Below are 12,391 nucleotides of genomic sequence, written 5' to 3' on the forward strand. Positions count from 1 at the left end.
AAATTTTAATCTAGTCCAGATCTTTCTTCTGAGCTTCAGTCCCAGATATCAACTGCTTACTTGAGAGTCTCACCGTGAGGCTAGATGACTCCAGTTTCAGTGGAAAGCCCCACTATGCATCCATTCTCATGGCAAGATCCTGGGAGGTCATCCTTGACACCATCTCCATCTACTTCTCCATCTCCACCCAGTCTGTCACACCAACTCAGCCCTATCCATTCTTCTCCTACAATGTATCTCGAATCCATCAAATTCTCTCCACCTCTATCGCTGCCACCATCCTAGGGGACAGCCGTGGCCTAACTATCCCCCTACTTTCACCCCTATTCACTTCCTACCCAGCCCTCTGACCCCACCCTACATAGCAACCAGCCTGAGTTTTGAAAAAACAAACCTGATCATATTTCTCCCCGATCAAAATCCTTTAATGGCTTTCGATCCATCTTTGGATAAGGTCCAAACTCCTGAAGGCCAACAACGCATAACATGATCCGGTCCCTAAATACTCTCCAGTTTCTTTTTTGTAACATTTTATTACAAACATTTTCAAACAAATAGTCAAGTTGAAAAAAAATTACAGTGAATATACATTGACCGACCACCTGGATTCTACCATTAACATTTTATACTTGCTTTATCATCTATCTATCCATTTATCCATCCTTCTCTCCTAGTATTAATTTTTCTTGGTTTTGGTCCATTCCAAAGTAAACTGTAGGCTCCAGTCTCATTTTTGTCACTCTTCTTGTTGTTCCCTACACTCAACCCTAGGCATCTTCTCATTCTTTGAATCTGTCAGACTATTTTATATCTCTGTGCTTTGGACCTATTGCCCCTTCTACCTGAAATGTCTTCAGTTCTTGTTAATTCCTGACTCATCCTTTGGTTTTCAGCTTCAACTCTGTCTGAGAGGCAGTCACTGAACCCCCAGCCTAAATTAGATTCGCCTTTCTGCCTTACACATAATCTCAAGGCGTCTTGTGCTTTTCCTGAATATCGCTTGTCACAGTTGGTAGCTAGGTATTTTTTTTGCAAAATCATTAGTTCAATGTCTACTTTCTCCACCAGCCCAAAAGCTCCATGAGAACAGACACAATGTCTGTACCAGAGCATGCAGGATCACCCCCACAGAAAGTTAGTTAATAGTTGTTGAAGGAATTAAAGGCAGAAGGAATCAACAGTTACATAATAATAATATCATATTAATATAATAACAATACACGGACTCAGTGAATTTGTTCTTCTTTTAATATGTACAAGCAGTCTGGGTTTTTTAAGGCCTCTAAGAGAAGATGGAACTTACTCACTCCCAGAATATAACCAGCAAGTACATTAAGGCAGATTGCCAAGTGGCAAGATCTGTGGCTAGTGGCTGAGTCAAGAAAGAGACTGTGGTGGGTCTCAGGGACTTCTCTCCCATTTCCACTAGCCCTTCCCTCAAGATCATCCCAAATCAACAACAATCCGAGGAAAACCAGGGTGCTTGCCATGCAAATGCAGTTTAAGTAATACTAACAACGGCTATAATGTATTGAGGGCATTGATCGAGGACTGGCTTTGTATCAGGCACTGTGTTGAGTGCTGTTCCTGCATTAGATATTCTTTTCTCCTGTGGCATAGGTTCTAATGTTATTCCCATTTTAAAGCTAAGGAAACTGAGAACAGAATAGTTATTTTTAAACAATAAGTTCTCCGACTTCCTCTTCTAACCAGATTGCCATTCCTGTAAAGTCCACCTACGTAGAATATTTATTCTGACTGTGCCCCATATGAGGGTAGAAAGATTAATCTAGAAAACTCTCAGACTGCTCTAATGGAGAGGGGGTTTTAGTTGGTTCTAACAAGTCTAAAAATATAGAAAGCCAGCCCTACCGATGCTTTTCCTCAGGTATTAAACCCAAACACACACTTTGATCCCTGCAAAGAATGTTTCCTCAGATGGGAACACCATTTACACACAAAGATAAACCACTGTGATCTTCCCCATAACAGGAACTAATAGTTAAAGAAAAATGAAGCAGTGCAGAATTTCCTAGTAGAAGAGCATGTCAGCCAGTCTTCAGTTTGAAGACAAGCTTTTCCCCCCGACTGTGTGACCTTGACAAATTAGTATCATCCCTGGGCCTCAGTTGCTCAGTTTCCTTATTTGCAAATGGAAATAACAAGATCCACTTAGCAGGGGATGGACATATTAAAATGCTACTTACAGAAACCTCAGTACAGGGCTTGGAAAAGAGAAGATACTCAAAGATAGTAACTTTAAGAAAGGGAGGAAAAGATAGGAAAACGTAGGGGAGGGTGGTAACTTAATACTCAGAATAAAAGAAAAGTTATAAGAAATGTTTTTAATAAATGCACATCATGTATTCTTTTCCCATCAGAGAGAGAGAGAGGGAGGAGCTTGGGAAAAAGTGTCCTTTAGCATCTGCATTGCTCTTACCCGGATGAACTTGCCTGCAGATACCACTTACAATGCAAATTGAGCTTGGAGTCCTTCACACTAACTACACAGCAAAAACCTTTCAGCTTTAAATAGAATACTGCAGTGTGGAATGATCCGAGCAGAGGGAAGAAAAATTCAGAGATACATGCGAAGGAGATTTGGCAAAAAAACCCTGCCATATCTGGGCAAGGGAGGAAAATGCAGAAATATCAAAGGAGGCAAAAAGAAAAGCAAAGTCTATAGAAGGACCTAGAAATTAATTCTCCAGAAGGTGAGTTTAAGTTAATAAAGGGAAGAGAACTTTGTGGCAAGCCCCCAATGAAGACGATTTTAACAAAGAATATTTTGATCTAGTGGGGTTCCTTCAAGGTGTACTAGCACTTTGAAGGTAATTCATCATCATCAGAAGGACACTTCCCCCTCTGGCCAGGTCAATGTTTCCTAAAATGCAATTAGGGATTGCATGTAAAAAGGCAATCTACATTGTCTAAGTTCCAAGTTTTTTTTTTTTTTCTTCCCAGACCTTCACTAAGATCAGGTAAAGAAACCTGGAAGCATACTGTGAAATAAAGGTTTGTTTAAATTTTCAATGTGGTGGCAGTTGGGGGGTGGGGGGAGGAATCCAAGAGGCTGATTTGGAAAAATTTTAGAAAGTTCTTTGCTATAAACTCATGCCTCATTTCAGACTATATGAACCCAGATATTTTATTCAGAACCAGAGGTTACAAAAATGTCATCAAATAGAAACAAAGATTAGGTAGTATCTAGGGCCCTGAAAGCGATAAGGAATGCCGTGTTTAACTCACTTCTTCATTCTACAGATGACGGTGCTACGCACATGGCCTCAATTTCCCCATCTTCCCAGCTCAGTAAGTTTCCTCTGCCTGCACTTGGAGGCATAATGCAATACAGAAGAAAACATGAAGGCAGCCCTCTATCTTTGTTGTCTCAAATAGAAAAAAAAAAACAAGGTGCGCCCCCAAGGACAATAGACCCGAAAGCCAACTTCTCTTTTGGATGATATGCTCTGACCCAGAGCTGATCGTGTTCTACCTGGTGAGTCAGTGACAAAGCACTAAGAATGGGGAAGAACATCTTACCACCACGTTGTCACCAGGCAAGTAAAAAGAATCAGCAAGTATGGTGCTTGGTATGGGGCAGGGACAGGCTGCTGAACACCTTAAAAGCCACTTCTAAGCTCCTGAAGGCCAGAGCTCATAAAGCTCGGCTTGATCTGTCTAGCGCCATGGACGCATTAGGTGTGATGCTCTCTAATAATGATGATGAACGAAGCATGTATTTTCAATAGCGCTGGGCATTCTTTCTATCTAAAACTTCCAGGGATGTTTAGAGAAGATGCCACCTTTACCCCCAAATTGTGTGTCTTTTTATCTTTCACAACTTGAACTCTTACTACCACCACGCCCATCACATTTCTCTAATGGTCTTGATTTGATTAAATATTACAGAAATTTTAGCACCCAAGAATAAGAAGAAGAATCTTAAATTAACACGCCTTGCTACATTTTCCTAAAGCACTTTCACACATATTTTCTCATGTGGCTATCACAATGTGACAATGCAACACTTTATAGGAGTGGTGAAGGATAAAGGCTGACAGGTACAAAATGAAAGCAAAAATGCAAAAGTTTTGGTATTTAGAAACAAACAAACAAAAGCCTCCTCTCTCTATTCCCACACAAAAGGCAAATGAGATTCCACCTGCTGACTTTTCTTTCCTGCCTGCACCTCACTCAGGCTAATGTCAGAACAATCTGGGGGGTGGCGGGGGAGAGAGAGAGAGAGAGAGAGAAACACGACAATTTCACCTCTTGGCAAAGCTCAGCTTACTGAACCCTCTTGCTTTCTGCTGGCTGTTGATTCAGCAGAAACTACTGCTGCAGAATTCATAATGGTGATTTTTAAAGGCCCCACTGATCGCATTGCTCGCCCCACGTGTCACACTCATTCGCTCGCCGCCCCAGCACTGTTTCCCCAGCTACCTTTTTATATCTTGCTAATGCACTTCCAAGGGGAGAGGGGTTCGCCCTTTTTCAACGAGCCTTTTGGGCTTTTGATTGTCTAAGCAGGTAACCCGGCCGGAGAGATGAACGGGCAGGAAATGAAACCATGCCCACCCTTGCAGCCACTGAGAGACACATCATTCCGCTCAGAGAGGGGTGGACCCACGGTCCTCTCGGGCCCCCTTCCTTCTTATTTCTCCCCTCAACCCGACCCTGCATACATATTGGGGGAAGGGGTCATCTGTCTTTGGGGGGTCATTTTTCCAGCCGGGAGCCCCACCCTGAAAAACCTCATCCCCGAGGGCCATTTTAACTCCCCTGGGCGCCGGGTCCACCTGCTGCTTGAACGCCCGGCTCGCCTCGCGGAGCCCGGATGGATGTGGGGCGCACCGGCAGCTGCCCCTGCGAGCCGAGCCCCCGCCCCAGCCCCGGGGCCCGCAGGAGTCTCCGCCGCTACTCGCCCGGCTGCCCGCGGAGCTCAGCGATCCGCAACTTGCGCCCTTCCCCAGCGGCGGAATGCGGCGGGGCTGGCGTTACCTTCGGTCGCATAGCTGTGGTCGCGCAGGAAACTGTTGTTGATTTTGCGGGTATCAATGTCCTCCTCCATTGACAGCAGGCTTACTTGCGTGGGAACCAGAAGCCGGCAGACAAGTATCCATGATCCCTCCCCGCAGCCAGTCTCACAGGAGAGGGGGGCAGGGGAGCCAGTGGGACTGCACCATGGTCCGAGCCTGAGGAGGAGACGGGGAGGCGGAGAGAGAAAAAAAATAAAAACCCGGCAATGGAGCTGTCACCTCCTCCGCCCGGGATCTCCGAGGCTGCGGCGGCTCCTCCCGCGGTGCGCTCACTCCAGCTCCAATTCCCGGCGAGGATGCTGCGCCTGCCTCCGCTGCCTCCGGGTGCCAAGATGCGCCGTGCCCCAAGGGGTCTGGTCCCGCCCGCCGCCCCGGAGGCGCTCACAAGCAGGGCTGGGGAGATGCCCAACAGGTTCCCTTCGTTGGCAGCCGCTCCGAAATGCAAAAAAGATCCCTCCTCCCCCTGGGAGAGCGGGCAGCCGCGACAAAATGGTGCCTTTCTGGACCCGAGCTGCAGTGGCGAGATGGCAGGGTCAGGATTCAGGCGGGCCCGGCCCGGATGAGGGTGCTGGTCCCACGGGAGGGCGGCTCGAGCTGGCGGGGGCTCGGCAGCCGGCGGGGAGCCGGGCAGGGCGCTGCAGCCGGCGCCAGCGCACTCACCCTCACACCCACACGCGCGCACTCGCAGCTGCCGCTGCTGCTGCAGGAGGAGGCTGGAGGCGGCTGGTGCATTAAAGGCGAGGCTCCTCCCAACCGCGTCAGCAGCCCCAGGACTCTTCCCCAGCAGCGGTGGTGGCCGAGGCCGAGGCTGCGGCTGCTCTCTGCTGCAGTGGGGCGCACGCAGCCGCGAACCCGCACCTGGGCAGCGAGCAGCTAGCTTGCAGGTTGACGTGAAAAGCGTAGACGCGCTCTTCCAACCTCCCTCCCCCTAGCGCCACGCAGCTCAGGGCGGCGTTTACTCCAGCACCCAGAGTCCCTAGCTCGCTGCCTTTCTCCGGACACCTGTGCTCCAGGACCGCAAAGAGAAGTAGGTTCCCTTGGGTAGGCAGGAAGTCTACATCCCGGTCCCTTTTGCTCACCCTTCCATAATGCATGTGGTCTCTGGATGAAGTTCAAGGGCGAGGCCTGGGGATCGAAGCCTCACACAGAGAGGAGAGAATGCTCATAGCCTAGCTTAAGCCCTCTCTGCGCTAGGAATAGATCGGGGAGCTGGGGCCAGAACTTTTCTGCGGATCACACCTGACTTCTCCCTTTCGAACAGAGTCAAAAACCTCTTCTACCTGTAGGCGTCTGCGTCTACACTGGCAGAGGGAGGAAGAGGGCTGAGTCATGAATCTTGTCAACACAGTCAGTCTGAAAAAGTCCACGTTCCCTAGCCCTTTGCACTTAGTTTTGGACAAACAGCTCCAGGCCCCCCTGCGGGTTTTGCTTGTGAAGACACAGCACTGCAGGAACCGCTGACATTTGCTCTCCACGTGAAAGGTACAGTGGAGCCCTGCGCCTTGGAGCCCTGTGCCAGCAGAGCGCCACTGCTTCCCTGAGGGAATGTCAAAGATCCAGTGAACACCAGAAAGAGGCCTATCTTCCTACTTCAACTAGGAGGAAAATACATATTGCCCACCGAAAGGCGATCGTAATGTTATCCGAATCGCAATCCAATTCATATTGAAAGAAACCTGAATCGTTATTGTTATGAAACAACTACTATCATTCTGAAGCAACTCCAATCACTACAAACCATTGCAAAGAAATGTCCCTCGTTTCCCTTGCAGAAGGCATTCATTCAGTGGAGCATCCAGGAGAGACATCCGGAGAGACATCAGCGAATGTTTTGCTCAGTTAAGCTTCACCAGTTTAGCTGGATGAGCCCAGAGGGACCTTTGAGTTAATTATATACATACAATGCTTCGGCTAACACAATTTAGAAAGTATTTGAAGTCAAAAAAAAAGGGAAAACAAGTCCTTAACTGAGGTTGGGAATTGCCATTAGATTTCCATGAAGAACAGATGCTTCTGCCAGGTGGAAAATGGCATTGTCCTCATCTCCAGAAAGCAACCGCATATCTCTGGGAGAAGAGAGGCGAAATATTCTTTGATATAATTTGGGGCGGGGAAATTCATCTTACAGTAGATTCCATTTTATTCTCATCTGTTGGTTAAGTCTCTCCTACTTGTTTGACTATTTGTGCCAAATTCACATATGAAATTCCAGGAACAGATGAAGACTGGTGCAAATTGATTTAATCCACTTCAGCTCCAGTTGCCATGGCTGGTTCTTCACATAATGAGCTGTATCCATCACCAAGGCTCCAGAGGTCAGTTCGTCTGTAGTTACATAGTCCAGCTTCTCTTGCAGGTAGGCATAAGGGGGGGGAGGGGAAAGGGGAGGAAAGCTAAGTTCATCTTAAAGCGGTGAGAAGACATCTTGCTTCGAGTTGAAATGACCTTACGTTGCCACTGGAGACCTTGGAGTACTATTTGGGATATTCTCACCCATGTCTTTCTAGAATGCGGGCTAGACTGGAACAGAGTTGCAAGATGAATCAGGAAGGCCCAGTCCCGTTAGCCAGGCTGTGCTTGAGGAATTTTCCACTGTAAGCAATGGGAGAAATGTCCCCTCCAGAGATCAAGCCTCTGGGTTTACTAAATTTTCCCTTTCCTGTTTCCTACCAAATTCTTCCTGCATGTATTTTATTCAACAGTATAGGCAATATTTTCCTAAGACATAAGTTGTGAGAAGGCAAATTAGATGGCTCTCCATTAAGTAGATTAAGTAGATTCCAAGGTTTCTATTTTGCGAACCACTCTTTTCTGCTATGGGCAGGAGGGAACCATCCCCTCCAACCAAAACCAAGAAAAATACAGCTGTTGGCTTTGTTCCTTAACACAACGATGTGCAGTAAAGGAGGTCAGGGAGTGAAGGAAGCCCTGTGCAATCCTGTAGTTGTAAGAGGACTACACAGACCATTTCTAAGAAGACTCTCTGACCTTCTTTCTGTTCCTCCAATGTGTCAAGTTCTTTCCAAAAGCTTTTGGCATTTGCACATGCCATTCATTCCCCGTGCCCCTTCCTCGTGTTCCTGGCATTCTTCAGCATCACAGCTGAACGGTCCCTACTTCTCTGAGGCATTCCCTGGCCTCCCCATAGTCCCTGCTCCTGGTATTTTGTCTTAACATCTTTTTTGTTTGCTTCTTCATGGAACATTTGCCTTTTGTAATATTTGTTTACTTATAATTGCCAACCATTCCACTATATCTCTGCTATTAAGAGTCTGGCACTTAGTAGATGCTCAATTATATTTACTGACTGGAGATAAATATTTCGTAGATGAATGAGTAAATTACTGAATTTGTTCAGTGATATTTAGCTTTTAAAGCTCTACCTTTATTTAAATTCTTGCCCCCCAAAACCCAACAACAAAGTGTGTTGTAAGCCAGTAAATTTCCAGTTTGTAACTCCTATTCCTGTTGAAATAACTGTCCTACCCATTCCTGCATACATATGCACCAAAAATATTTACTGAGCACTTAATATATGACAAGAGTTATTGTAGGTGCTGGGATACAGTTAAAACAAAACAGAGTCCCTTTCTTCACAGAACTGAAATTCTATCATCTGATTTTAGTAATATGAGCTTTCTTAGGGATACAACAAATACATTATAAATCAACAGACCAGAGCATAATGTTAAGTGTCAAGACTCTGATATCAAGCAAAGCTGATTTTCTGCCACTTATTATTATGTCCTTGAGCAAGTTATGAGATGTCTTAAGCCATGTTTTTTTTTTTTAATCTATAAATTAGGGAGAAAAAAAGTTAATGGAGTTATTATGAGGATTAAATGAGATAATATTGGAAAGAATATACTGCAATCACTTGTTGAGTATTTGCTATCATCACCACCAGTACTATGGAACAAATATTTAAGTACCTACCATGTCAGCCACTGGGATAGGACTAAAGATTCAGCAACATCAGTGCAGAAGATGTACAGTCGTCTCTGCCATCATGGAACTTAGTATCTAATTTACAATTTATAGAAAGGGGGCCACAGGCTACAAAAGGGGCAGCAGAGGATGCTCTGAAAGGCTGGCCTAATTCAGGCCTGTGCTTTACACAGAAAAGGGCAATTACAAATACACAGCCTTCTTAAGTTACACAATCTAGCATGACAGCACAGGAACACATTCGTTTTTTCATCACTTTTATTATGTTTCCCCAATGCTCTCACATACCCCTAGCCCAGTTAAGTTAGCCCTGCCTACATTGGAAACTACTTGCAGGTCATGCTGTCCAATTAGCACATTAAATATCTACAATTTTATTAAAACCTTTGACCTAAGCCAGTCTAGAGATTCTTAATATAAGCTTTAGGTGTCAGACAGTACTGATTTTTTGTCCCAGCTCAGGCATTTATGAATTTCATGACCTTTGGCAAGTAATTTAACATCTCTAGCCTCTGTATTTGCAACATTGGAAGAAAATAACAGGAACTACTTCATAGGGTTGTTGAATGGCTTCAGAGACGTTGTAAAGAAAGTGCTTAATACAGGCTTGGCCCATAGCCAGACCTGACAAAAATGTCGCTTCGGCCTCCTGGTAGTGGCTCATGAGGTCTCCACTGGCAGAGAATTGGAGAGATGCACTACAAGTCAGTCATGTGAACACAAGTGACCTAGAAACCTGAGTTTACCACCTAGCGATCTGTCTTAACGAGCACTAGACACTGGATATAAGAGATTTTACCATCCTGCAGAAAGCCCTTTATAAGCCATGAAGTCCTGTGCAAGTGGAAGGAACTAGGATTATCCCTTCTTGATTTTTCACATTATGTAAGCGCAGACCTAATCATGTCTGTCTATCACGGAATTCTATGGAACCCCTCTCTAGGATCATTCAGCCCCAAATGCACAACTGTCTCTCTGAGGTGGTTTGCGTTGACTGCCCAGAGGATGACCTCTTGAGTTTCTAGCAAGGTTTGCAATTCTTTATTGTGCGTGTTACAACGTGTAATAAATACCACATGAGTGAGCCTTTAACGTGGCATTTAACCTAGGAGAAGAAAACAAAACATCTTGCCTTCCAAATGTTGTATTAATTCTAGATTCTGGATACATAGTGGATTTCACTGAGTACAACATTCCCTCAATTATCCAAGTCCAGCAATTTATGAAAGAAACAGTGGTATGCTGGAGCTGGTATGTGCTGGCTGTTGAGAGCTGATTCTGTCGATTACACACATCATTTTTCCAGCTCTGCTTTGAGTGACATCATGTTGGTAGCTTAAAATCTGCAATCTGCCGTGGTGGGTTATTTATAATCATAGAAGTAAAAAAACCTATATAAATCAGGGCTTTGGTTTTTGGGGGGGGGTTGGGCTGGGGGGTGGGAGAGCTGATTGTTAAACATTTACCACTACAACAGTAGAAATACATTAATTGCTGATATAACTTTCTACTTTTATGTGTTACCTGTGCAAAGTTCCTTTCAATTCCTCGATACTAAGTCTCCCAAGCTGTGTCAAATTCCAGAACATTCCACCATCTGATCAAACTTTGGCCATAATTTAAATAACTCTAAAAAATCCTACCTTTACCATAAACATTCCCACAGCCTTCAGAGGAAACCTGATACCTTTGTTTGATCCTCTTCAGGCTGGTTATGAGATTGCCACAGTGGATCTGTGAGTGATGGCCCCTGCAAGGCTCCTAGATCTGACGACGTAAGGAGAGTTAGGTGCATGCGCACTCCCAATGAATAGTTCTTTTCTACTGCTTAAGCTCGACTGTCACCTTACTTTTGCCCTTGATTTGCCTAAATGCAAAACAAAAACATCCATTGTGCTTAGTTTCATCAGTAGCTCTTCTCTTCCACTTCTCAGGCTAGGATACTGAAGCAATGACAGAAAAAATACAAAAGTCGAAGAGTCGAGATCTGAGAGCTTTTTCTCATTCAGTGGTTTAAATTTAAATTAAATTCAGAGAGTTAAATTTAGACAATCTTACTCAAGACAGTTTGTATTTGCATTATATTTGTTAGGTACAAAGTGAGCATTTATGAAACCAGTTTAGCAAAGCTCAAGGGCTATTGTCTAGTACCTCATGACATGTCTTAAAGTAAAATTTCAGTATAATTTAAACAAAAAATATATATTGGGGAATGTCTTCAAATTTCTTTAAAAGGCACCAAGCAATAACACTTTACAGAATTTATCCTAAGAAAATAATCATGGATACGGGCAAAAAATTAGCCATAAGGATATTTTCACAGAGCACTGTCTATAATTATTAAAAATTGGTAACAAGCCAATAGAATTGTCTAGGCAAATTATGGTGTGTACATATAGTGGGAAATTATTGAGCCACTGATATAATATTAATAGCTACTGCTTATCGAGCATCTATTATGTACTAGGCACTATGCAAAAGGTTTCACTAGCATTATCTCATTTAATTCTAACAACAGCCTCTATGAGGCAAATCATCTCTATTTTACTAAGGCTAGTAGAGAGAAATAATATATCCAAAGTCAAACAAATAGGAGCCTGGCTCTGTGTGTGTGTGTGTGTGTGTGTGTGTGTGTGTGTGTGTGTGTGTGTGTGTGTGTGTGTGTGTGTGTGTGTGTGTGTGTGTGTGTGTGTGTGTGTGTGTCTGTTGGGTGGGTCAGGGTCACAGCAGAAACTTAGAGGTCTTTTTCCAAACCACTAGAGTCTGATCTGTACTTCTTAGAAATGAATAGCCTCTCAGTTGAAAATCATTCCTATTGTGTTGGTGAGGAGGTGGCGAAATTGGAACGCTCACACTGCTTGTGGGATTGTATAATGGTGCAACCACAAATAGTTTGGCAGTTCCTCAAAATGTTAAACAGAATTGCCATATGACCCAACAATTCCACTTCTAGGTATATACCCAAGAGAACGGAAAATGCATATTCTCACAAAAACTTGTAGATGAATATTCTAAGAAGCATTATTCATAATATCCCCAAAGTGGAAACAACCCAAATATTTATCAACTGATAAATGGATGAATAAAATGTGATATCTATATAAAGGATTATTATTCAGCTATAATTAGTGATAATTACTGATACATGTTACAACATGGATGGACCTTGAAAACATTATACTAAGCAAAAGAAGCCAGCCACAAAAGATCATGTATTGTGTGACTCCGTTTACGGGAAATGTTCAGAATGGGCAAATCCATAGAGACAAAGTAGATTAGTTGCCAGGGGCTGAGGTGGGGGAATAAGAGTGACTACTTACGGGTTTGGGATTTCCTTTTGGAATAATGAAAATATTCTAAAATTACTTAAGGGCAATAGCTGCACAACTCTGAATATACTA

The 12,391-nt window shown here is 44.1% G+C and overlaps 1 protein-coding gene across 5 annotated transcripts in view; it reads right to left on the reverse strand.

Moving 5' to 3' along the window:
* The window catches only part of PPP2R2B (protein phosphatase 2 regulatory subunit Bbeta), a 455,567-nt gene that overhangs the window by 288,696 nt on the left and 154,480 nt on the right, over nt 1-12,391 (reverse strand). For 2 of the 5 annotated variants that reach the window (XM_060296398.1, XM_060296400.1), the window contains one exon: nt 5,005-5,198. The exons of 2 other annotated variants lie outside the window; for them this stretch is intronic. In XM_060296398.1, the coding sequence (XP_060152381.1) occupies nt 5,005-5,198 (194 nt within the window). Of the gene's footprint in view, nt 1-5,004; nt 5,199-5,702; nt 5,899-12,391 lie in introns of those variants that run through there. One more of the 5 variants, XM_060296403.1, reaches the window with a different exon arrangement.

Source organism: Globicephala melas, chromosome 3 (assembly GCF_963455315.2).
Source record: "Globicephala melas chromosome 3, mGloMel1.2, whole genome shotgun sequence".
NCBI lineage: Eukaryota > Metazoa > Chordata > Mammalia > Artiodactyla > Delphinidae > Globicephala > Globicephala melas.